We start from the raw sequence: 27,781 nt of genomic DNA, 5'->3' as shown, positions 1-27,781 counted from the left end.
GAGGTAGCAAGGTGATTTGCAGTCGTGAGCATCCCAAAGACTATCACACAGAGGTAGTTAGTGGGATGGGTGGAAAGGCATACCTCTGGAAGGTCTATCCATGATTATACAAGATGCCCCTGGACTCCAGTCTAACGCCACTCTGGAGCATTATAGATACAGATCAACAAGAAATTGTGAAGCAATCAAGCCTCACGATGGCATTCCCCACTGGGCAAAGAATGTCCAGGATGGAACTGAGTATCTTCTACTCATGGTCTGTGGAAAACTCCCTGCTGAGATTGCCTGGGAATTCTATGCACCTGGTAGGTCAGCTGCTGAAAGCATCATGACGAGAGTTTCAAAAACTGACTGCCTCTATTCAGAAAGGAATGAGATTTTGCTCCACCTTAATTACTTCGTTTTGTATTGTGACATTATCAGGATATAAACAAAATGCTGTAAGTGTGAAGGAACCCACAGTACACTAGATGGACTACTCTCAATTCCACAAGGTCAATATACAAACTGGACTCCCAGGGAGATCATGTGCCTTGGGCAGTGCGACTATCCATATAGACTCCCCATCCTATGAGGATGCACCTGTAATTTTAGTCTGGTTCCGGAAACATGGGTGGAAAGACCCTCTGTTGTCTACCATCATCACTTCAGTATTTAAAACTGTCTTCTGTCTAGTAAGTAAACAGATCAGAGCTAAGCCTGCATGCAACTGGGATGAGTCCTAGCTAATGGCATTAAAAAGGTATATATAACCATGTCTGTCTTCTCCTACTAGGAAAGGCAAACCTTGACTACAGTAGGGATGTAAGTGAGTAGTCAAGTAGCCTAGGCTTACTGGTTAATATAGTTGAATATGTGCATTCCCCCTTCCCTGCTGCCTCTGTATCAGAGGCAGGGGAAGGAGGAGAGAAGCAGGAGCTGGTGGGAGATGGCTTAAAAGCTGGTTTCCCCCCAGCACTGTCTCCACAGTGCTGCTTGCGTCCGTCCCCCTGCTCTGCTGCTTCTATCATAGGCAACATCACCGGCGGGAGAGGAGGCTGCTGCAAAGTGGTTTCTGCCTGCAGCAAGCCCAGACTCTGCCTGGCTCTTACTACATTTGAACTGCAGAGTCACAATGGGGCATAGCTCCCGGGCCCGGCCTGAGCCGGAACTGAGTCCTTTCTCCCTTGTCAACTAATTGTGTAGTCGATAGACTCTCTACTGACTACACGATTAGCTAATTACTCGATTCCTAACATCCATAGACTACAGTCCATATCTAATTATTAGCTGTTTTACCAGGCTGGAATCTGGGGCCTGGAATCTGTTCACAGGACAGGAGACCTTCACTAACATCAAATTCAGGGTTACTCTAATAAAGCCTATTGCTTTTGTAGGAATCAAGTGAGCTTTTAATTACTTGCACATACCCAAAGGATGCCAAAAAATGAAGCAAGAATGGTATAATTGACCAGACTTCCTAGCTAGATATGCTCATCCGGAAGCAATAATCCAAATATGAAAAAAAAACCAATGTAGCTATTTCATCTTATCTGCAGAAGACCTTTGTGAAGACCCTGGTTCCATTGTCAATGCGCACTCTGAACTGGTGGTGCTCCTGTTCTACTCAAAATTTGAGGAACCTTGATTGAGGGAATGAGAGAGCAACTGCACAGGCACAGACCAACTAAGACATCTCCTGTCTCAGGGACCTGCAGACCCATGTGCGGAATATAGGTAGGGGCAAGCAGTTGGAGATGCTGAATTTCTCCACCACTCTAAGGAATCAATAACAGTATTCCAAGTATCTACGACAATGTAGGCTGTCTCATTCAGTCCACAAATCACCTATGAGCTTGATCATATAAAAAACAAAAATAAAGCCATTAATTTTGCTGCTAAAGTATCTTTGAGATCACACTTCCCTTTCCAGGTGACTCAAACTACACCCTCTTGGGCAGTGGAACAGGCAGCAAGGATATGGGTGGGAGGCGAGATGGGCTACCCATGAACACCAGATCCTAGAGCTGCCCCAACTCCCTGCACTGCTGCCTCAGATAGACAGCAGTGCCAAGGGTACTGGGGGCAGGAGGTAGCTGGTACACTTGGAAAGCTGCTGCCTCAGAGGCGGGGGAGCCTCCTACTGTCTTTGTGGAGCTGCCGCCCCACAGAGCAGCCTCTGAGGAGTCTGCTCTCCCCCCGCCCCCCCAGAGTCTGCTGCCACCCCGCGCTGCTTCCTCTGTATCCAAGTCTGCAGCATAGGGCAGCAGGCATGGCAGGGGGCTTCCTCGGAGAGGGTCCAGGAGCACACTGGCTGCCGGCCCCACCTCCAGGGAACATTGAATTATAGTGTAACCACTAAGATTTGGTGCAGTTACATGATTAGTCAATTAAATGATATGTAACATCCCTAATTTAGACCTCTCCCATATTCCTCAAGTAATATTCTGATGGCCAGAGTCCCAAATATGAAGTGAAAGAAGAAAAATGAAAAGCCTTTCCCCTATATCCTGGGATATCTGTCCCTATTCTAAGAGGATAGATTAAAAGTTGTAATTACTTGTTTATTTTTTTTAAAGAATGATTTGAAGGCCTATGATCAACAAATAAATCAGTACGAGTAGCTCACTTGTAGGCTGACATTGTTAAGTTATGCAGTGCAATCATAGTACTTCATAAAATTAAAAAACTCAAACATTTAGTGTATTCAGTGAAGAATAACAAACTTCACTTTAGATTTATCAGCCTTGTGCCTCACTGTAGTTTTTGTTGAAGGGATCACAACCCAGAGAATTCCCTTTTTATCAATACTAAAAAGTAATTTTTTTAAATGACCTAAAATTCCTAGGCAATATAAGTTCACATTTGAAGAAGGCCACATTGGAAAAGGCAATGGGGACTGAGATATTTGAGAAGGGTCCAGATCAATGTTCCCTCTAAATTTTTTTCCTCCGTGTACAGAATAAATCTTCTCATGTGCACCAAAGCATGTGTGGATGTGCACCACCAGTAGAAACACATGCTGCAAGCTGAGGATGCTCTGTTCATCAGCTGGGCAGCATCTGAATCTCTGCTGGGTGGCTGCCCACATGCTCAGCTTACAGGGAACACTGTTCTAAGATCCAACAGGCTAAAGATATCAGTCTCAAAATAGAAGAGTGGGAAAACTGAAAAATATGACAGAAGATGCTGAGGGTGTAGCATGGGGCGTGAGAAAGCCTCTCAGGGGTTTTGATCAGGCACACAATGCAGTTCCAGGCCCCTCCCCCCCAGTGTGTTGCCTGGGAGCAGGAGACACGCAAGCCCTTTCAACTGCTTCTATTTAAAGGGTTTGTGCTTTCCCTGCGCCTTGCCTAGCAACCATGGGGAAGGCACAAGCCCTTTTAATAAAAGTATTTGAAAGGGCTTGCATGTCCCTGGCTCCCTAACAGCACGATAGTGGCATTGGAGCTACGAGCCCTTTTAACTGCTTCTATTTAAAGGGCTTGTGCCTTCCCCACGCCTGTCTGGCAATGTGTTGCCTGGAAACCATGGGGCTCATAAGAGCCCTTTAAATAGAAACAGTTAAAAGGGCTCGCAGCTCCCCATGCCTCTAGCACATTGCTAGGGAGCTGGACACATGCGAGCCCTTTCAACTTCTTCTATTCAAAGGGCTCATGCCTGCTGGGTGGCTACAGTGCCTGACAGCCACCCGGCAGGCACAAGCTCTTTAAAAAGAAGCAACAGAAATGGCTTGCCGCTCTCGGTCCCACTGATCTGTTGCCTGGGAAGTGCGAGCCCTTTCTACTGCTTCTGTTCAAAGAGCTTGTGCCTGCCGGGCAGCACCAGGGAACAGGTTAGCAGTGGGGCCAGGAGCTGCCAGCCGTGTTATATGAATTCTAAGCCTCGAGCCCGGACAACTCTGAGAGGATGCTAAGCCCCCAGATCCCTTCCCTTTGCTCCAGGTCTCTTCCATTGGCCAGAAGTCAGTGAAGGGACCCCAGGCCATGCAAAGCTTCCAGTAGGGTAGCTCTCAATCCCGCTCTTTCTGGGTTGGTCTGTGGCCACTTCCGAAATTTGTGAAGTAGCCCCCCCCTTCAAAAATTATTGTGTAGCAGTGTTAAATTATTTGCACTGTGATTGCTTCAGTTGCGTAAACGTAGAACGAAAGCAGAGTCACGAAAACAGAATCTAGTGATACGTACAATTCTCTAAGCATAATAAATTACAACTTCTAGATACATATATGCCAAAAGCACTGGATCTTGTTTAACGTAACTGTTGACTGACCCTGAAAACTGGTCAGGGCAGGAACCAATCTTGTTTCTCTCAATGACAATTCACTGATATTTTTCCAAGCAGGATTGTCTCTCAAACTGTATTAAGAATTGTTTTTCTTAAAGAACTATTCATGGCATACAGCCATCTCCTCTTGCCAACAATTTTTGTGAACATTGTTACGTTTGATTTGTTCAGCCTATACAGGCAGTCCCCGACTTACGCGGATCCGACTTATGTCGGATCTGCACTTACGAATGGGGCTCTCTCGCCCCGGAGGTCGAGGTGGCGGATTGCTACCTGCGAGCTCCGGGGCGAGAAAGCCCCGTTCGTAAGCTGCTCCGGTGCCCCGGTCTGCTGGAGACCGTCGCCAGAGCAAAGCCTCAGAGGCGCAGCACCCCGCTGCCGCTCTGCTCCCCGTGTCCCTGGTCTGCTGGGGGGGGGCGCGCAGCTAGTGTGCCCCCACTTCCCCCCCCCCCCAGCAGACCAGGCTTTTGTTTTGGACCCTGGGGCAGAGCAGCTGGGGCGCTGCCGATTGGTCCTGCAGCGCCGCTCTGGGCACTACTGGACCAACCCGGCAGCACCCCAGCTGCTCTGCCCCAGGCGTCCCCAAGTCAGCTTCTGCTGAAACTGACCAGCGCTGACTACAGGAAGCCCGAGGCAGAGTTGCTCTGCCCCGGGCTTCCTGGAATCAGCTGCTGATCAGTTTCAGCAGCAGCTGACTTGGGGACGCCTGGGGTTCTTAAGTTGATTCTGTATGTAAGTCAGAACTGGCGGTCAGTTTCAGCAGCGGCTGAATCTGGACGCCAGTTCCGACTTACATACAGAATCAACTTAAGAACAAACCTACAGTCCCTATCTTGTACGTAACCTGGGGACTGCCTGTATATCCTAGATATCAGAGCAGAAAATTTGTTTCTTAAAACTATTCTATACATCTCTAATTAGAACAATTCACATAGGTATTTCACAATACTGACTTTTATAATAAAAAAGGGGCAATAAAATCAGGTTTGTAAGTCTAGTAAGTTTTTCCTTTTTGAACTTACTAGAGGAACCTCCCTCCCTCCCTAATTCAATTTCTTTCAGCTCTTATACCCAATAGCTACCATGACCATTTGGACTTCAGTCTGAATTACTACTGCCCTTGCTAATCTATTTTAATAATTTTCAAATACTGGCCAGAGTTTAGGGAGAATTAATAAAGCTTTGGAAAACAAAAAATGCCTACTCACTGGGATGGTTGGCGTTTTCAACATGGGTTGTGCAGGTAGAGCTTCTGACTCTGGCTGGTTCCAGTGCCTAGCATTATACACAGCTTTTGTTGGAGACTGAAAAAATAAAATAATTGCTTGTTATATCTTATTAAATATGGACATCAGTGCATATTTTAAAAACAAAAAGAAATTAATTTTTAAAATTGTATACCTATTAATATAATTTAGCTTTTTTTTTTTTAAAAAAAGGGTGTTTCAAAACTAACGTACACAAGTTAATTTCAACATGAGAGGAATTATACTTTAAGTTCCTTTTCAATACAAAATTACATGACATGGCTTTAACTTGACTTGAACCCCAAACATTCTAATTTTAAGAATGATAGTTAACATTCATTTCACGCTTTGAGGTAAAACCACAAATTTATGAAGAACACAACATATGTATTTCAAAGTGAATATCCTTCTGAGGATGCAAACATTAAAACTTCTTTTAATTAACATTTTCAATCTGCCTATTATCTTACATTACACATACCCATTTGTCACACCTTACCAGCAGAAATATACACTGCAGGTTTGATTAAAAATGTAAAGTCAACATATCTGGATCTGGTCATTTATCTTAAAATTGACAGAAATTCTCAAATGAAATGCCTCATCCTACTGGTACAGCCACGTGTTAAAATAGTTAGTAGTCATCTTTTTAACTGCTACCCATACATGTGCCAAGACAAACCAAAAGAGACATAAAATGAAATTTTCCTCAGTAGTTTAATGAAAACAGACTAAAACATAAAACAGCATTTAAGATAGAAATCATATTAGTATGTTTTACATATGCTTGGAAATCAGACTTCATAAACATAACACAAGCAGTAAACTGATTTTGCCCCCAAAAATCATTAACACCAGATTACAGAGGGAGACTTCAGAACTTTTATTAATGCTAAAATTCAACACCTTGGGAATGGGCCTTAATATAGATGATAATTACCTTACATATTACAAAGACAATTTCCCCACCTATTGATATTCGTAGTAACTCCAGATTAGATACTTAATTGACTCTCACAATAAGCAATTTCCTCCTTCCTTGTCCTCCTAGCCCTCACCTTCTGTTCTATGTAGCAGATTTGTTAGTTTGTAATTTGTTTATTTTTTTCATTGTATCTCTGTTATATAATGGTCATGCCAATTCACTTTTAGAATATGATCTGAAGTGGGTCTGCCCCACGAAAGCTCATCACCTAATAAACTATCTTGTTAGTCTTTAAAATGCTACATGGCTGCTTTTTGTTTTACCAAAATCAGACTAACACGGCTACCTCTCTGTTACCCCACGAATCATGTAAAGTAGCTTTCCCCCTTGCCTTAAAACTATATTTAAATTTTAAAAGTAAGCACAAAGGGAAACTGCACGAGGGGATAAAAAAGGTGTGCCAAAAAAGCAATGAAATCCCATGCCTAAAACCGCCTGTTGGACTATGCATGCTCTCTTTGAATGTGCAATAAACAAACATGGCATTACCTACACATTGATAGATTTCCTTATTTAATAAATTACGAGAGTTTTGGGGAGGTCAGGAACAACTTCATTGCAGAAAAAGAATTTCTATTATGTGATAATTATCTGTATCACTCAAACATTTATATCGCACCACAATTTTTCATTGCTCTTCACAGAACAGCAAGATGGCTCCTGCTCCACAGAGCTTACGATACTCCACAGAGCTTACGATACAAATGAAGTTTCAGAGGATAGTCTGTTTTAGCAAAAAGAATGAGGAATCCTGTGATACTTCAAAGACTTACCAATTTATTTGGATAAAAGATTTTCTGGACTGGAGCCTGTTTTGTTAGACGTATGAAGTGGAAACTTCAGCTTGGCAGAGATAAATATACACACACAAAGATAGAAGGGTTACATTACTATGCATAGGACCAGTGCTAACCAGACCAATTCAATCAAGGTGGATGTAGTTCACTCCCAACAGTTGATAAGAAAAAAGAAAATATCAATAGCCAGTCTGATAGTGCCAAGTTACTCCAGCTCTGCATTTGTTTTTGAAATTTTTTTCCTCAAGTAAGGCAACTTTTCAGTTTGTTACCAGGGAGGTTGAAGTGCTCTGTCTGGTTTTTGAATGTCACTGTTCTTGATATCTGATTGTGTTGTGCCTGTGTGTGGACACAGTCCCATCTGGGCAACCAAGAAAGTAATAGAACGCCAATGACCATTACCTACAGCTCCCAGAGAAAACCTCTCCAGAACATCAAAGATCTACAACCTATCCTAGATGATCCCTCACTCTCACAGATCTTGGGAGGCAAGCCAGTGTCACTTACAGTCAGCCCTCCAACCTGAAGCAATCAATCAATCATCAACTACACACAACAGAAATACTAACCCAGGAACCAATCACTGCAACAAATCCCTCTGACAACTCTGTCCTTTTTGACACCATCATAGGACCTAACCACATCACCCATACCATCTTGTCCACCTGCACATCTAGTAATATGATACACACCATCATGTGCCAGCAATCCCTTCTGCCGAGTACATTGGACAAACCAGACTTTCTTTACACAACAGGATAAAAGGACATCAATCAGATACCAAGAACTGTAACATTCAAAAACCAGTCAGATCATTTCAACATTCCTGGACACTCAGTAACAGGCTTGAAAATGACCATATTTAAGCAAAAAACTTCAAAACCAGACTGCAGCATGAAATTGCAGAGCTGGAGTTCATAAAGTAAACTTGACACTATCAGACTGGGCCGAATGAAGACTGGGAGTGACTAGCTCAGTACAAAAAATAATCTCCCTTTTGGTAATCTTACTTTGTATTAACTGTTGGAAATGAGCCACATCCATCCTGATGAAATCGGTCTTGTTAGCACTAGTCCTCTGCATAGTAACGTGACACTCCCTATATATCCATGTCAAACTGAAGATTCTACTTCATGCATCTGATTAAATGGGCTCCAGCATATGAAAACTTATGCCTAAATAAATTTGTTAAGTCTTTTATAGTACTCCTCATTAACACAAATTAAACAAGACAATGACAGAGGAAAGAAAGGATTTGGGGGAGGGAAGGAACAGCTGAACTAGAGCTCCACTTATGAGATTAGAGGTACATCTACACTGCAATTAGACACACAGGACTGGCCCAGACCAGCTGACAGACTCACAGGGCTCAGGCTGCAGGTCTACGTAATTGCATTGTTAATGTTCTGGCCATCAGAACTCTGAGCTCTGGGACTAACATCTCCACCACAATGAACAGACCCATAGCTCATGTGTGTGTAACTACAATACAGAGATGTCCAAGATGGCCAGATAAGTTGCTGTAGAAAAAAGGCTTGCTCTTCAGAAGATATACATTTTCAGAAAATGTAAAGGACAAATTAAATTTAATAGGAGACATGGAAAATGAAAGTGTGAGATGTTCATGTTGCAAGATTCAGCTTTCAGAAAGCTGACCCCCATCTTGACCTAGCTGCTGATCACGGAGACTGTCGCAGGAATTTGCTTCATGAGTCTGTCTTTGAAATCTGTCAATATCTGCTATCAAAATCTTCCTGCCTTCACCCTTCTTCCACCCAGAAGGGAAGAGCTTCATCTTTTCCATCCTGCAAAACCCTTTTACTCCTACATGAGGAATATACCATTGAATAATTCCAATATTCCCCTTGTATTCTTTCTTCCCAGCAGGTAAGCTTCAAGTTCCCATGATTCCTCCTAACCATTTCATTGGTTCACAACAGTTCTGAAGGCAGCAAGCAAAACTGACCATTCTTCCAACTTTACTTCTTGTTACTTATCACTAGAGATATTCCAGACTGTGCCAGCACTGCACCATTTCTTATCTGGAAAACTACTTTTCCAACCATGAGTTTTAAAAATGAAATGAAAACTCATTGGTTATACTGTTACATACACTTGCAGTGTGGGGCAGCAGCCAGCTCCCTGGGAGCTGATAAATGCCAGGAGCTGGTTTTTAAGCCAGCTTTTGGCACCGATATCGGTTCCTGCCTGTAGTCCCACTGACATAGCAGCCTGCTGACCCCGCACTGCTGGCTTGGACAGAGACAGCAGCGCAGGGTGGCAGCCGGCTCCACATGAACAGGCCAGGAGCCTGCGTTTAATTGTTGAAAGTAATCTATAAGCCCAAGGATATTGGTTAACCGTTTAAACTGTTTACATTCATACTGTAGATATTGACATGAAGTTACATTCTTTTTTATGAAAACTTCCCATTACTTCCTGGTAAATTGAACTTGCAAATCCTGGGATTTAATATCTAGGGAAATGGAGCCAAACAACTAGGTTAGGATTTTGGGGTGCTGCAAAAGGACAACCACCACCAAGATTTATAAAGAATGTTTAGTGTTGCATAACAGCAGCAATTCATCATTTCACTTTCATTTTTGCCATGTCATATAAAATCCAGATAACTATCTTCTGCTGAAGAGCACAGTGGAACTTTACTCTCCTTTTCTGTCCATTGAGTTGCATAAAGCTCTGTTTATAAAAGTGACAGATGCTGTTTTCATATAGAAAATAATGGCTTGAAACTACAAATGCCTCAGTAAGGATGAGACAAAAACTATTCTAGGGCAGTATCTTCGGTTTTTGAGATTTGTTGGCATGCAAAAACCCAAACCTAATATAAGTAATTTCATAAAATGCACAGTTGTGTCTGTCATTTTGAAAATATTTCCAAATGGATACACCATGCTTAATTTTTAACCCTCAAAGATTTCAAAGCAGAAATGTCAAGGCACTTCAATATAGCAGTGAAGCATAGCCTGTCAGTCACATACTTAACAGAAAATAAAAACAAACAGCATGAGTCATGATGAAAATGCTGGCAAAATAAGAAAGGTAGGAACTAGTGGCAGACAAAAACATTGACCAAGACAGAGGGGACAACCCCAGCCACAGCATAGACAGAGAAAAAAAATATTTAACTTCAAATACACCTGACTTCTGTTAAGTGATAAGATTACACTAACTATTCATCAACATTTTATATTTAATATCCAAAACAAGGTATTTCATCAACTGACATGCTAAATTTGAACATTTCGATTTTATAACTGTCTGTATTTTCTCTTTTTGTTCATTAGAAAGATCTTGTGTGCATCTACCACCCTGAACACAAAGAAGAAAAACCATTTCTCTCTCTCTCTCTCTCTCTCTCTCTCTCTCTCTCCTCTCTCTCTCTCTCTGTGAAGTGAACAAACATTTTGTCAGTGAGGAGAAAACAAATGTCACCTGAAAGCACAAGTACACTGACACAAGGTAAAGACTTGTGATACAATACGTGCTGTGAATTCTTTAGACAAAATATTTCCTTGGGGCCAGAGGTTACCAGCATTGATATAAAAACAAGGTTTGACTCCTACTCTCCAGGGGTCAAAATGTGGATTTAATCTCACTATTTGGATTCAAGTAATTGAATTACATTTAACAGTCACTTTTTGGGTGTGAGGTACTACTAATTAACAAGTACTCATTTCACTAATTTAAATTACAGTATTTGTAATAAGGGCAGTAAAAAGGTGTCAAGGAAAGTTTAGTCTTTGACTGAAATCTTTGTAATTAAAAATCAACTTGAAGTAATATTGATATTTTTCCTGAAAGCACAACATAAGTGTGGTGTACTGTACATAATAAAGTAATGTACAGTAAAACTCCAATTGTCCGGCATCTTGATAGTCCGGCACCAACTGGAACCCGGAAGTGCTCCGGGCAGCCGGACAATTGGAGCTGCTCTGCCCCCGGCTTCCCCAAGTCTGCCGCCGCTGAAACTGACCAGTGGTTGACTTGGGGAAGCCAGGGGCAGAGCAGCTGGAATGCTGCCGGGTTGGTCCCGCAGCACCGCTCAGATGAGGTCAGCAGTGGCTGACTTGGGGAAGCTGGGGGCAGAGCAGCTGGGGTGCTGCCAGGTTGGTCCTGCAGCGCTGCCCCTCACCTAAGCGGCACTGCGGGACCAACCTGGCAGCACCCCAGCTGCCCTGCCCCCGGTTTCCCCAAGTCAGCCACTGCTGAAACTGACCAGCGACGGACTTGGGGAAGCCCGGGGCAGGGCAGCCAGGGTTAGTCCCGCAGCGCTGCCCTCTCCCACACTGCGCAGTTCCCCACCGACCCCATCCCCCCATCCCAGACCCCTCATAGCCCCCCTTCCAGTACTCCGGCATATCTGATAATCCGGCACCCCCGGGTCCTAAAGGTGTCAGATTATCCGAAGTTTACTGTAGATGCTTTAGGGATATAAAATCTCATTTAACTGGTTAACTGATTAAAGAGGAGGTAACAGGGGGAAGGAGGAAGGAACAGTCCAGCTCAGCTGGAGTGGGTCCCCCCGCCATAACAGGGGCTGCACCAGCCCGGTTAGGGTAGCCCCTATCCACTGCAGGCCTCCCTCAGGCTGCCTCACTTGTTAAAGGGTGAGGCTTACCGGTTAGCCAGTTAAACATTCACAATCTTAAAATGCTTCAAACTTGAGTAGATGTGAAGTGTAAAGTGGCCAGTATTGCACAGTTGTGCGTATACATCTTGGGTGTCGTTCAGCATCACGACAAAGTTCCCTCATTCTCAGTTCTGCCAAGCCTATGCCAATTCTCAGATTTCCTTAAGAAAACCTGGTTTTCGTTGAGTCAGAATTTAAAAACGTTTAAATCAAAGATCTTAAAAAGATAATTTTCTGTAGTGATTACTTTCACTAAATATAAGTTTAGTCATGTACTATTATCTGTTCTTATTCCTGCCACCAGTGACATGTGGCAGAGCTTTGATGGGATTTCCATACAGAAACTTGGGCGAAATCAGAAGAATGGGTTTTTGCAACTTTCATACACAATTGCAGCCTGTACTAAATGAAAATATATATGCATGACAACTGGCAGCAAAGCGCCCAATGGGAGTAAAATGTGGTCTGCTTTCCCTATGTGAAGGTGTGGAATAAAAAAGTTTGTATGTTTTCAGGGTTATCTAGTAGATATCATGGGAAAAAAAACAGTTCTATCAGATTTTTTTAAGCAAACTTTGTCCTGGGTTTTGTGGAGCTATTCCACTCTAACAAAACCACATCACAGTTGAAGCAATTGCTGTCCTACAGGTTCCTTGCTCCAAACACTGATTGAGCCCTTGGCACCCAGGATCACAGCACTGCTAAAGCAAAATTTGGCTCAATTGAGATCTCTTTTCCCCTTGGTCCCAGGGAGGCCAAGCCAAACCTGAATAATGCTGTGACCCTGTGTATCACAGACCAGATTGTAATGCCTGGAGTGGAGAGCTAAGTCTTAAAGGACAGAAGCCATACTTGCAGTCTCATTCTACATCCCTTCCCTCCCCAGACCCACACATCTGGCCCCAAAACAGGACCTATCCTAATTCAGTTAGTTTAAATATTGGGAAGTATATTTGGGTGATACCAAATAACACACTTAAGATTTTGCCAATTTCAAATTATTCAAAGCTGTTACTAGGATTGAGACCACTCACTCTTAAAAATGAAACATCTTCTCAGAATCCCTAGGGCAGTTCAGTGGCACTAGCTGGGAAAACTCATATTGCACTCAAGAATGTCACATTTACTTTCCATCTTACTCAATTTTTCCCCCATTCTAGTTTTCCTTTTTTCTAAATGAAAAATGTTGACACTATTTCAAGGGCATTAATCTTATTTTGTCTTTGGAAGATGTCTAGCGAAGCATCTCCTCTCCTAACCAAACACTTTCAAATGTACAGGAAAAGTGAGTGTTTTAGCCAGTCATTGAAAAGAGTTAATGAAAGGTAGACAATCCTACCACTTTCCATTTCACTTGACTACTATCTTCCCCTATTCTGCAGGGGAAGGTAGAGAAGGGTTGGCCAGGTCTGAGGTGATGAGGGGGCTTCCATGTTGCTCTGATTTTCTTTGCTCCTTCTCTTCATGTGTGATCTTTGCTTCTGTCACCCTTATGTTGGCTCTCTCAGCTCTACCTTTTTTTAGACACAGGAATGCTGCAGGGAATTTCTCTCTCTACACCAGGGGTGGGGAACCTTTTTTGGGTTAGGAGGTGCTGACCCACAGAAAAATGAGTCAGGAGCTGCACACAAGTGAGAGGCAAGAACACAAAAAACCAAAACCTGTGTGCCATTGGTGTATCAACACATGAAAGTAGGTGCCTCAAGTAGTGACTTACCAGTCCTCCAGAGATAGAATAATGAATGCCAGGATAACCACGTGGAATTTTATTTTTTAAAATAGTTGAGTTAACACAGGTCTAGAATGGGAATGAAAGAGTATAGTCGATTAACCGATAAGCAAAAGCTTATAGGTTAATGCTATAAACTACATGCATTCCGCACCCCATACACTTTACCAGTAAATTGTTTAGAAGGCCGACCAGCAGCCCAGCTCAGTCCCATCTTGCACAGGGTCCTTGACCTGTCCCCACTGCGGTTCTGCATTTAAAGTAAAGCAGGTGGGCAGGCAGCCCAGCTCAGTTCTGGCTCGCTCTGGGTCCAGGAGCTCAGACCTCTTCCCCACGGACAGGGGCTGCCCGGTGATTATAGAATAGTCAACTAATTGGTAAGAATTCATGAGATTAATTGACTATTCAATTAACAGATATTTAACGTCCGTAGTCCAGAATAGGCCCTAGGCATTTGGAATTATGAAACAGTGGGAGTAGAAACTCTCTCCCCTTAAACTTGCAGCATCATTTCTTCAGCTCCCAGGTGAAGGAGGGATTGACCTCCAGGTACAGAAGTTTCTCATGGGGGGGGGACATAAAATCAAAGACTAGAAGAACCGGAATGGACCTTGAGAGGCCATTGAGTCCAGCCCCTGCCCTCATGGTAGGACCAAGCACCAGCTAGATCATCTCTGATCGGTGATATTTAAGAGCAGGTTAGTCATCTGTGATGGAGATTCTACAACCTCCCTAGGCAACTTATTCCAGTGTTTAACCATCCTGACAGGAAGCTTTTCCTAATGTCCAACCTAAACCTCCCTTGCTAAAATTTATGCCTATTGCTTCTTGTCCTATCACGAGATGTCAAGGAGAACAGTTTTTCCTTTCTCCTCCTTGCAATACCCTTTTAGGTATTTGAAAATTATGGTGTGTCTCCTCTGTCTTCTCTTTTACAAACTCAACAAACCCAGTTCTTTCAGTCTTCCCTCATAGGTCATGTTTTCAAGACCTTTAATAAAATTTGTTACTCTTCTCTGGATCCTCTCCAATTTCTGTACATATATCTTGAATTGAGGTGCCAAAGGCCTGGACACAATACTCCAAGTAGGGCCTAATCAGTGCAGAGTAGAGTGGAAGAATGACTTCTTGTGTCTTGCTCACAACACTCCTGTTAATGCAGCCTAGAATCAAGTTTGCTTTTTTTTGCAAGTGTCACACTTTTGACTCATTTAGCTTGTGCTCCACTATCACCTCTAGATCCCCTTATGCAATACTCCTTCCTTGACAATCACTTCCCATTCTGTGTGTGTGAAACTGACTGTTCCTTCTTAAGTGGAGCACTTTGCATTTGTCCTTATTAAACTTCATCCTTTTTGTTCTTATTAAACCTCAAACCATGTTGGCAGTTTGTCCAAATCATTTTGAATTGTGACCCTATCCTCCAAAGTACTTGCAACTACGGATGGTAGATATCAGTTAACTGAATAGGTGAGTCACCACATGAATTCCTATCAGTTACTTGACCACCCAACAGAAACTTGTTCCTTGCAGGAACATCACTGAACTAACTAGTCTCATAAGCACAGTTTCCAACGTGTTCATGTTCTTTCCACTCTAATACCACAATGCTCCATTCACAGACATCTCAGCCAGCTGTTACATGTTCTGCCCTTCTTCCTAAATGCCCTCTAACTATACCACTGCTCCTTCCCACATTCAAGTCACTCCTCAAGTACTCTGACATCTACAAAAAGTAAACCAAACAGTAGAAAGGTAGATAGATAGCTGGACAGTTGTCTGTAGTTGATAAACAGAGTATGTACAGTTGACCAATCACTATATCCATTTTCCTAACTGTTGTGGTAACTGGGACATGGGGCCCAATTATAACAGTTGCAGGCCTACTTCAGTTATGCGCTTAACTTGTGGGGAAGTTGATGGAAGTTTATAAAATGGTCCAGTCTCAGATAAAAAATGGCAACTGGAAAAGGTAATAAGTCCAATTTTGCCTTTTACACAAAAATAATTATAAAATCAGTAAAAGTTAAAAACAATAAGACTAAGTTAGTTTAAACTTTGCCAATATAATTCAAGGACTGTGCTAAGGCCTTAGCTGAAAAAACAAGAGGATTATGGGATCACATATTAATGGACCAAACTTGAATTAGGCTGAATTTTGGACATCCAAAAACAAAAGAAGTTGACCTTAAAGAAACTTTGATGGGTAGGACTTTGTGGGATTCCAGGAAGGGAAAGGCTGCTAGGACTCAGCTATGCTCCAGAGACTTCATCCTTCTCCAAATTCATTGCATCATCATGAAGCCTAGAGCTGAACAGTGAAGCTTGGCTTTCACTGCTACCATAAGAATGTTCTTTTCTGCTCTGCTGTCTTCTTTCCTGACTTTCACAGCTTTCCATTTGATCCTGAGGTCAATTGCACCATACAGCATCAACACAATGGGATGATGAGATGGCTCATCTTAGCTCTAGCCATCATAGAAGAGACCAGTAGGACCAACCTCACAATGTTGCACATGGCAGACTGGGAGATAAGCAAAAATACAGGACAATTGCTTTCGTGATTGACATGTGAGGTTTGGGGGCCACAGCTGGCACCAGGAAACAGATGGAGTGAAGGGAAGGTGGGAGACATGGCAGCAGAGGGAAAAGGGAGAGGTTTATAAGATACTTATTAAATAATTTGTGCACCACAGCGGCAGACATCCAAGCAAGTGCACATGAACTCAATACTGGTGCACAAGAAAAAACTCACTCTGCTCATGGGTGGAAAATCTTAGAGGGAATACTGCTCTAAGGTATTACAATGCAATGGTACTAGGAAATGTATTCTAACTATAAAAGTGGGTGCGTGATGTTTTGTGGCCTACATTCCCCCCTCACTGGAAGGAAGCAGAGCAATGCCACTGACTGCTTGGGACCAGACACATGTTGTTCTGCTGCCCCCGCATCCCATAAACAACAGTGAGGGAAGGAGAAAGAGAGGGAGACCCCTGTTAGTCCCTTAGGCGACATCAGTGGGAGGGGGTGGGGGCAGCTTGGGACATGGGGCATTGTCCAGGTCCCTCCCTCAAGTGGTATAGAGCGGTCACATGGAGAAATGGCCCCTTTGCATACTTCATAACCAGTCGTCACTGGTAGAAACAATAGTTTCAAGTACTAAAATAGGGTTACCATGAAAGGCTGTGGAATTCCAGTCACCAGAGACTTTAGAGGCTAGACAAATGCCTGTCAGGGATAGTTAGGTATACCAGGCTCTATCTCAGGATTGGGGGATGGACCAGTTGATCTCTTGAGGTTCTTCCAGCCCAACATTTGTATGAATATCACAGGAAGTCCTCAGGGGAATAAAAAGCAAATGCCAAGAGGACTAAGCCTTAGAAAGAAGCATCTTCGATAGTTGGGAGATACAGGAGTCTTCATTTAATGGAAGATATGAGCTTTCACTATTCTGAAATTTCACTGATTCATTACAAGTAAGTTCCATTCCAGATGTATTTTCAGAAATTAAACTACAAAACACACTGAAAGACAAGGAAAACATACACAGTGTTGCAAAAGAATCTAGGGTTTATTGTATTCTGCTAACAGACCACATTCCTAATAAGATGAGTACTCAGTTTTACATGAAAATACGAATTAAACACAAAAATGAAACAAAATGCCTGAAGATGATTATCTATGCCACATTCCAAAATTGTGTCTTCGTTTCTGAAGCCCTGACTAGAAAGATGTGACCAGATTTTTTTTTTTAAATATGCACACCAACACATGGAGAGTATATTCTCTTTTCCACTCCCCCAAACCCATAACACAGTAAGATTTTATTCTTTATCCTTCTGAAACAGAAGAAAATCTTTAGGCAGTGAGCAAGTATGGAAGATTTCCAAACAAAACCTAAAAATCTTAACCCATGTGTACATGAAAAAGAGCATTATAATGCGAACAATTTTGTACTCTTAAACACAGATTTGGCTTCCATGTCAAACAAATTCTACAAGCCAAATACACAGAGGTGTTGGAATTATAATTAATCAATAAATTCAATTCTCACACTGATAACTGGGACATTATCAACCTAACGTTCAATGAAGATCCCAACAGCTCTTTGTCTGTGTGGATTCTTGTGTTAGTACCCTTCCGACCTAAATGCTATCCTATGTTCCTTATCTGCCTCTTAACTATCCAATCTTTAGGTGTCTTATAGGGTACCAGTTCTGGCTACTTGTTTTTCCCTTTGATATTTTCATACCCTCTGCTCCTTGTTTCTAACCCGATCCTTTTTTTTCCCCTTTTCTTCTCCCTTTTCCCTTCTCCCCTATTTAATTTGGGTCTCTACACCCTAAACTCAAAACTCCGGTCATCTGAAGAAGTGGGCTGTGCCCACAAAAGCTCACGATACCGTCTACCTGTTTTGTTAGTCTATAAAGTGCTACCAGATTATTTGTTGTTTAAGATGTCAAAGTTGAAGAAAGATAATTAAAACAGAGTGATTAATACAATCAACCCAGGAAAAAAAGCCAGAATATCCAAGTAACCAAACCATTTGTTAACAGCTCAGTCCTAGATGCTTTATAGTCATTTTAAGATGGATTAAATAATGAATCCATTTCAAACGAGATAAAGCAGTCCATGGACCAAAGTCAGACCAAACACTTTTCAACAAACTCCGAAGGAAATCAATGTTCAAGTTGGACACCTTCCACCCACCCCCAGTCCAGCACCTTAGGAAACGGAGCAGCCCTGAACTAGGGGGGTCCAGTGCTCCCCTCCTAGTCGTTGGCTCCCTTCCCAGCTGTTAGTCCTGGTCTCAGGTGCCAAACTTGGCCACTGGGCTCCGTTCCAGCCCCAGTCAGAACTCTGTCATCAACACAGCTATGCTCCTGACCCTGGTCAAAAGAGCCTCTTAACACCACAATTCTGAATAAAATGAGGAAAAGACTGTCTAGTTCCAGTATTACCACTTACCCTCTTTGGTCCACTAAAAATCTTCCGGGTATTTTCCTTAGATTTATCACCTTGTTTATTTGTGCACTTTTTATTGCTTTCAGGCACACCAGATGAATCCTCTGAAAAATCCAGTAGATCTGCATAGGTAAATATAATCAAAAGATATTGTAGCAGTCAACCATTTTCCACAAAATTTTATTTTGAGTATCTAAACTGATGTATTTACAGGTGCTGGAATTAGGGATGTTAAATGGTGTTTAATCAGCTAATTGCCCCAAGGACAGCTGATTCCTGGCTCAAACCTATTCCCCCAACTGCACTTTAGCCTTTTAAATGTGTTAAGAGCCTGGTGGCTCTTAACACATTTAAAAGCACAAATGCAGCAGGGGTACCAGGTGCAAGCAGGGACAGCCGATTCACGGCTTGCACCTGGCTCCCCACTTACACCTCTGCCTCTCCAGTCCCATCACGGAGAGGGTGCTGGGAGGGGAACCAGCTTTTAAGCTAGCTCTCCCACCCCCAGCACCGGCTCCTGCTCCGACCCCCGTTACTGCCTCTGATAGAGGTGGGGGAAGCAATTAGTCAAATTACAAGTCGATTATCCAACAAGCATATGCTTATCAGATAGTTCACTATTTACTTACATTCCTAGCTGAAACTATACATTAATCATTCATATCAAATTTACAATTATTTTTGCAACTGCTTGAGACTACAGTGAAGCATTTAAACATTTGACAAAAAACTGATGTTGAGGGTTTTAATTTACAAAATTATTACAAGAAAGTCAAAATTTCTACCCACACATTGGCCCAAGACCTACACATGAAAAGTTTAACTGATCTTGAAAGAATTTATATTGTTTCTAAATGCTTGGTAAGATAGCAGAACTCAGTTCTTTATAAAGCTAATATTTCACAAGATAAATTCAAGTAATATTGAGAAAGAGTAGAATAAATCAAGATGGAAGTCAATGTTTATAAAGAACATTACCTTGTATTAGACAAGGTAGAAAACAAAAATGTATATTGCTGGAAGATTAACAATTAAAAGTGATTATTTCGAGCCCTCAGTTTCATATACCAGACCTTAAAACTGAAATTGGCATTTCATATTAACAGTTTTTTTGACACAAACTAGTGTTGTCTAATGAACCCTAAACCTTAGGACCATGTAAGTTTATATTTTAGTCACCAATCTGAAGGTTTATAAAAATTGCTTTAATTAAATCACTTTTGTACATATTTATGTTAATATCTCACTTTTTATAGGAAAGCAAATATTACTCAGAAGTACAGTGGATGTACTTTTTAAATCTTAACTATTTCTAGTGGCATTCCCACTTAATATATTGCTTGTCAGAAATAGGTGAGAGGTTTTGCTGCCACCACTACAGATGGAAGGAACCAGCTGGCAGCAGTCCCAGGGGCTTCGCTTTGCAGCATACCTGGTCTCTACTCTCTAGATTCCTCAAGTACTCAAAGATTTGATTCTAAATCTCCAAAACTAATTCATATGACTCTACCTTCTCTCCAACAGAGTCTAGAGAAAAGACTTTTCATTTGTTGTAGCATTCTAAGCATAAAGGCTTAGAAACAAGTTATGCATATTCTTTGATTTGGTACTACTCAGATGTTATCATAACGTTATTTGCAAAGTAACTGCAGGGAGAGAGAAATCAAAACTAAATTCATATTTTTAAAATTAAAAATAACTGATCTTGTGTTTACTCCTAAGGAGTGAACCATATTTTAGAACTAATACATGTAACCACGCAGGATAACTTGCTCTAGCAAAATGAGGCTTACATACAATTTGAACTCTAGGCAATATGTTTGTCATGATACAGGTGTCTGAACTCACTAGGCACACTGAAAATTGTAACAAAAAGCATCTGAAAATGTTTTAATTGTTAGAATGATACATGCAAAATGGTTTCTTTAAATAAAAATTTACCTGAAACAGTTCTAATTCTGCCATTGTAGATAATATAATAAACCAAAGACTGAAAATTAACAAGTAGCCCAAGGGAATCAATGTGCCTAATGTGCCATTAAATAACTTATTTGTCACTTAGTAGGCAACTGTAGATATAGTAAAAGAAACAAAAAAAGTGGGCATGAAGCTTACAGTGCTGCTACTTGACTCACTAATTATTCACTGGGCTTTGGGCAACAGGATTCCATGGTAATATATGTACTGTAATGACATTATAATCAGGGCTTCTTACCGTATGTGGGAAATTACATAACCAGTAAATGGATCTGAAATGGTATCAATTTCTTAGGTAATCATATAATCAAACATATTAAATACAACCCAAATGCTGTCTCACTAGGTCATTTCAAAGATCCAATTCAGTTTCAAACTGCATTCAATTACACTGTGGAAAAAAAACCCACACCACAGTCCTCCTGATATCCACAGCAAGGAGCTACTTTTTTGCAGACCTATGAGGCTTGCGACAGAATACCAACAGGAATATGTCTTGATTAATGTGAAAAGCAGAGGCAACCTTTTAAGTCGTGGCTTGACAAAGCCCTGTCTGGGTTGATTTAGTTGGGATTGGTCCTGCTTTGGGCAGGGGGCTGGACTCAATGACCTCCTGAGGTCTCTTCCAGCCCTGTGATTCTATGAAAATGGCCAGATGCAGTCACACCTGGATCTTGTAGAAGACTGTGTATGGGGGTTCCAATATCAGGGTTCAGATCTCAAACTCATCTTGCTGAAGTCACTATCACCAGTGACAGGTGGGACGGGCAGCAGGAACCAAGGAACTTCAAGAGTGCTCCTGTGATGCAGGAAGAACTAGGTTAAGTTTCCATTGCAGGACAGAGCCCTGAACCTGGGGATACAGCCTCTCAAGGACCTGCAGGAACCTTACGGTCATGCCATGAGATGTCTGCCGTTAGATTGATTCATGAAAAGCAGACATGATGGCAAAGTACACTCAGATGGAGGAATGCACCAGTCCTTGATTCCTAAGCTGCAGCAAGTAGTTGAGAACAGTCTGGCCCCAGAAATGAGCTGTCAAGAAACCATGCTTCGAATCCCAAACGGAGAATCTCGTCCATTTCATCTAAGTTAGGTGTTTAGACTGCTTTCTGCTGCCAAGGAGGACCTACTGGGCTCCTCCGAGCAGGTGCGCTTCTCATTTAAGCACAGAACATCCATGGCAAAAGATACAGGGAAGCAAAACGTCAACCTTGACCCTGCAACAATATGTCTGGGCAATTCAGGAGGGGCCAAGCTGGACAGAGCATCATGCCTGTGAGGGTGGCACACCAGAACAATCAGGATCACAGGGACACAGTCAGTCTTTGGACCATGGCAGGAAAAATGTATCCGAGAAGGAGCCCCTTTCAAATCCCACTCTTCCTCTCCCAGAAGCAAAACCGCTGGCATTTTTTTGTATTGCTCAGCAGCCAACAGGGCCACAAGGGGAAGACCCCCACTTTTAGAAGATTGTGGGTGGAACGACCAATCCTGGTGAAAAACATCCCTGCTAAGACAATATGCCAGAACAACATCGACTCCTGGAAGATGGATATCATGACTGATGCACAAGTCCAGGAGGTAGAGAGCTTCCTGACTTACAGCCAACAAGCATGCCCCTCCATGCCTGTTGATATACTGTCTATGAGGACTCTCACCATCCTGCACAGCACATGGCCTCAACACAATACCTTGCAGGCCAGACAAACTACTCTGAGTTTCGTCATTTATGTGGAGCCTCTCGTATTCCTTGGGCACATAATTCCTTGGGTTTGCAGATTGACAAGTTAGCGCCCTAATCAATATACGAGGCATCCAACCGTCGCTTGAAAGAGAGCAAAGGACATTTAAGTTGATTCCCTACAGAGTGTTGTCCAGGACTGCCTACCACTGGAAGATAGCAAGCACCTGTGGGGGAATCATGTCCACCTTGTCTAAGCAGCCCTAAGGCTGGGAGTAAGCCAAGGCCAGCTATTATTGGAGCAGCTGCAGGCAAAGTCTGGATGGCAAACCACATATGTACATGCTGCCTTTGGCCGAGCAAGCACAGGAACACAGTGTCTGTGGTCAGGGGAAACTTAGATACCATGAGGTTAGACAAGGTTTGAGATCAGGTCTAGGGGCAGGAAGGCTCTTGTGCGAGTGGAACTGAACACTGTCCCCAGTGAATTCTATCTTTTTGTTGTGAGCTATGAATTCAAAGGACCAACAGATTACCAGAATATACTGTTTCAGACCTGGAGCTGTCCTTGACCAACCAATTGTTGAAATAAGCGTAAATCTGGACATCCCAACATCTGGAGGAAGATTGTCACTACAACCACAAAGTTAGTAAATACTCATGATGCTGGGGCCTGGTCAAATGGAAGGAGCAGAAATTGGTAATGGAAGTGGAAGAAGTGTATGTGGCCAAAGAAGATAGTCACATAGAAGTAAGCGTCCTTCAGACAGAGGGCAACATACCTGTCTCCTGAACCTAGGGCAGGGATAATAGAGGCTAGGGAGACCATGTGAAACTTGAGCTTCCACAGATACACACTAAGGCCTCTGACGTCCAAGATGTGCCACAGGCCTTCCTTGGCCTTCAGGTTTAGGAATATTTTGTATAGAAAAGAGAGTTACCTGTTTTGTAACCGATATTCTTCAAGGTGTGTTGCTCAGGTCCATTCAACATAGGTGTGTGCACCTGCCACATGTACTGATGCCAAAAGATTTTCCATAAGCAGTACCCTTAGGGGTTTGGGTCCCAGAGCCACTGGAGTGGCACACATGTGCCACACTATATAGGACACTTCCCAGCCTTTCCCTCCCTCAGTTGTTCTTGCCAGAACTCCAACAGAGGGGAGGAGGGTGGGAAGCTGAAAGGACGTGAGCAACACCACTCGAAAAACACTAGTTATGGAACAGCCTTTTCTTTTTCAAGTACTTGTTCATGTCCACTCATGTAAGCAGCGTCTATGGAGGTGGGTAGAAGTTAGGAACACATGCAGACTGCAGAATGGCCCTGCCAAATGCAACACCGTCCCTAGTTTGCTGTGTGGTGCGTGAAAGAATGCACTAAACCACGCTGCTGCTCAGCAGTATCTTGGATCAGGACATGCAAGAAATAAGCATATGACGAAACCTGCAATCAGGTAGAGTGGGTCCTGATCAATGCTGGCAGCTGGGACCCTGCCAACTCATAGCACATAGAGATACAAAAGATGATCCATTTAGAGAGCCTCTGGGAGGATACTAGGAAACCCCTCCTCCACTCAATGTAGGTCAAAGACTTAAAAGACCTGGGTGGACTTGCAGAAAGGCTTTGTCCTTTCTAGGTAAAATGCCAGATGACCAGTGGTGTGGAGACACCTCTGCTTGCTGTTTGCATAAGGCTTGGGATAAAAGACTGGCAGAAAAATGTCCTGGTCGAAGTTACAGGCAGAGACTACCTTGAAAAGGAAGGCTGTATGAGGCCACAGCTGGACCTTGTCCTTGAAGAACCGGGTGCACGGACGTTCCGATGTCAGAGCTCAAATCTCAGACTCTCTTCTGGCCAACCATCACAAGAAGGAAGGCCACCTTAAAAGGAAGCAGCAAGAGGGTGGATGTGACAAGAGGCTTGGAGAGAAGATCCATGAACCATGCCAAGATCATGCTCAAATCCTGCAGTGGAAGAGAATCTCTGGATTGAGGAAAGAGACATTACAGACCCTTTGTGAACCAGGGCATGATAGTGTGAAGAGTGAACGGCCTTGGAGGTATGGATGAAATGCAGAAATGGCCATTAGGTGGACTCTAATTGTGGCTAACAATAGCCCCTGCAGCTTCAGGTGGAGAAGGTAGTTCAGGATCTCCTGAAGGGAAGCCTCAAATGGGATGACCTGCTGCTGCACCCATACAGAGAAACATCCACTTTGTTAGGTAGGTAGAGCATGTCAAGGGCTTTCTACTCTCAAGGAGAACCCTTGAACTTTATTCGAACACACTTGCTCCTGGGGTTCAGCCACAGAGGAATCACACAGTCAGATTTGGAGATCTGAAACTCGGGTGCAGAAAATGTCCTTGGTCCTGGGACAAGTCCAGTCCGAGGGATAGCTGCTTGGGCACACTAGACAGTAGGCTCACAAGCATCCCGAATCATTGCTGGTGGAGCCAGGTTGGCATGATGAGAATCATTGTCACCTCTCCTGCTTAACTTTCTGAAACGCTTTGCCAACAAGGGGAAACAGGAACCACTGAAAGAGGAATGTATCTGGTAGGAACCAGGAACAATCTGCTGTATCTCACATTCTCTTTTGTCACAAAGAGGTCCACTTGGGGAGAGCTCCACTCATGGAAGAGGGAGGTGGCCACCCCGAGGTGAAGAGCCCACTCGTGATGAGAGAAGAACTCTCTGCTGAGACGGTCCATGAGCACGTTCCATGTGTCCAGAGCAGGATGGGAAGGGTTTGGCTGCTCCACCTAAACCAGCCACTGATTCTCTGAAGTGGTTGACAAGCTGCCTACCATGGGTCTGGGTTACTCAGACTTTAAGGTCAGAAGGGACCATTATGATCATCTAGTCTGACCCCCTGCACAGTGCAGGCCACAAAATCTCACCCACCCCTCCTAGAATAATCCTCTCACCTATATCTCAGATACTGAAGCCTTCAAATACTTTGAAGACCCCAAAATGCAGAGAATCCTTCAGCTGTGATCTGTGCCCCATGCTACAGAGGAAGGCGAAAAAACCTCCAGGGCCTCTGCCAATCTACCCTGGAGGAAAATTCCTTCCCGACCCCAAATATGGTGATCAGCTAAACCCTGAGCATGTGGGCAAGACTCATCAGCCAGACACCCAGAAAGTTCTCTATAGTAACTCCTATCATCTCTCCATTGACCTATTTCCCACTGATAATGAATGGTCAATTAGTTACCAAGATCATGTTATCTCATCAAACCATCCCCTTCATGAAACCAGATAGATCTTTTGCCCCCACTACTTTCCTTGGAAGGCCGTTCCAGAACTTCACTCCTCTAATGGTTAAAAACCTTCGTCTAATCTCAAGTCTAAACTTCCTACTAGCCAGCTTATATCCATTTGTTCTTGTGTCCACATTGGAATTAAACTTAAATAATTCCTCTCCCTCCCTGGTATTTATCCCTCTAACATATTTAAAAAGTGCAATCATGTCCCCCCTCAGCCTTCTTTTGGTTAAAGTAAACAAGCCAAGCTCCTTGAGTCTCCTTTCATAAGACAGGTTTTCCATTCCTCGGATCATCCTAGTGGCCCTTCTTTGTACCTGTTCCAGTTTGAATTCATCCTTCTTAAACATGGGAGACCAGAACTGCACACAGTATTCCAAATGGGGTCTCACCAATGCCTTGTATAATGGCACTAACACCTCCTTATCCCTACTGGAAATACCTCACCTAATACACCCCAAGATCGTATTAGCCTTTTTCACAGCCATGTCACAATGGCGGCTCATAGTCATTCTATAATCAACCAGGACTCCGAGGTCCTTCTCCTCCTCCGTTACTTCCAACTGATGTGTCCCCAGCTTATAACTAAAATTCTTGTTATTAATCCCTAAATGCATAACCTTACACTTCTCACTATTAAATTTCATCCTATTGCTATCACTCCAATTTACAAGATCATCCAGATCTTCCTGTATGATATCCCGATCCTTTTCTGAATTGGCAATAGCTCCCAACTTTGTGTCATCCGCAAATTTTATTAGGACACTTCCACTTTTGGTACCAAGATCAGCAATAAAAAGATTAAATAAAATTGGCCCCAAAACTGATCCCTGAGGAACTCTGCTAGTAACCTTCCTCCAACCTGACAGTTCACCTTTCAGTATGACCCGCTGTAGTCTCCCCTTTAACCAGTTGCTTATCCACCTCTCAACTTTCATATTAATCCCTATCTTTTCCAATTTAACCAATAATTCCCCATGTGGTACTGTATCAAATGCCTTACTAAAGTCGAGGTAGATTAGATGCACTGCATTTCCTTTATCTAAAAAAAGATGTTACTTTCTCAAAAAAGGAGATCAGGTTGGTTTGGCACGATCTACCTTTTGTAAAACCATGTTGTAATTTGTCCCAATTGCCATTAGCCTCAATGTCTCTAACTACTTTCTTCTTCAAAAATTTTTCCAGGATCTTACATACTACAGATGTCAAACTAAAGGGCCTATAGTTACCCGGGTCGCTTTTTTGCCCTTTCTTAAAAATCGGAACTATATTAGCAATTCTCCTGGTCAAATAGTACAAGCCCTGAGTTTAGAGATTTATTAAAAAATTTTGCTAATGGACTTGCAAGTTCATGTGCCAGTTCCTTTAATATTCTTGGATGAATTTTATCTGGGCCCCCTCATTATCTGGGTTCTCTCCTCATCTTGCGAGACATCAGGGAGCACCTACTCACTGGGGTCTTCGCCTTCCACACTGGGGAATGCCAGGGAAATGGTGCAAATCTGACAGAGGCACCAACAGAGCGCCCTGTACTGCATGGTGCTCGAAGCTGACTCTGATCTTATTTCCAGTGCCAGGACCAGCACAAACTCGATTAGAAGGGTTTACGGTAAACCTCTTACTTTGTCAGAGGCTTGAATTATTTACACATGTGGCACTGTCACTAAGGTGCCCTTCACCCAAGCACCTCAGGCAGGTGATATACAGGTCACTAACCAGCATAGGGCACCTGCATTAAAACCTGGAGACTGGGGCAGGCCCTGTCCCTAGGCTAAGTCATGTCTGGGAGACTAACAACAATTAACACTACAGAGAGAACTATCTGCACCGGGAGTGGGCAATAATTTGACGGGGGGGGGGGGGGACACCACTCCAAGAATTTGAAGAGTGACCGAGGGCTGCACTCTTCCATGATATTAATGGAAGAGGTGGAGGTTCCGGGATGGAGGTTGGGTGCAGAAAGGAGCTTGGGTAATGGAGGGAGTTTGGGTGAAAGAAGCAGTTGTGACCCGGGGCACTGGACTGTGGTGAAGGCAGTTGGACTGTGATCCAAGGCAGGGAATTGGGGTACAGGAGAGGGTGCACGGGGTTGGATTGTGAGCTAGGGCAGAGGGGACTGATCTGGAGCAGGAGATTGGGGTGCCAGATCTGGGAGGAGATGGGGCTGAGAATTTGGATATGTGGAATAGGGGACAGGAGTGAGGGGCAGAGGGTTAG

General features: G+C 43.1%; 1 protein-coding gene across 3 annotated transcripts in view; it reads right to left on the bottom strand.

Annotated features, from left to right (window-relative positions):
* Positions 1-27,781, bottom strand: part of WAPL (WAPL cohesin release factor) — a 131,981-nt gene that overhangs the window by 44,079 nt on the left and 60,121 nt on the right. For all 3 annotated transcript variants that reach the window (XM_075934835.1, XM_075934833.1, XM_075934834.1), the window contains exons 4-5: positions 18,641-18,759; positions 5,472-5,567 (exon numbers count right to left, since the gene is read on the bottom strand). In XM_075934835.1, the coding sequence (XP_075790950.1) occupies positions 5,472-5,567; positions 18,641-18,759 (215 nt within the window). The remainder of the gene's footprint in view (positions 1-5,471; positions 5,568-18,640; positions 18,760-27,781) is intronic.

The sequence above is a fragment of the Pelodiscus sinensis genome, chromosome 8 (assembly GCF_049634645.1).
Source record: "Pelodiscus sinensis isolate JC-2024 chromosome 8, ASM4963464v1, whole genome shotgun sequence".
Classification (NCBI taxonomy): domain Eukaryota; kingdom Metazoa; phylum Chordata; order Testudines; family Trionychidae; genus Pelodiscus; species Pelodiscus sinensis.
Note: the sequence above shows the minus strand (reverse complement) of the source record. Positions and strands in the feature narration are given on the sequence as shown.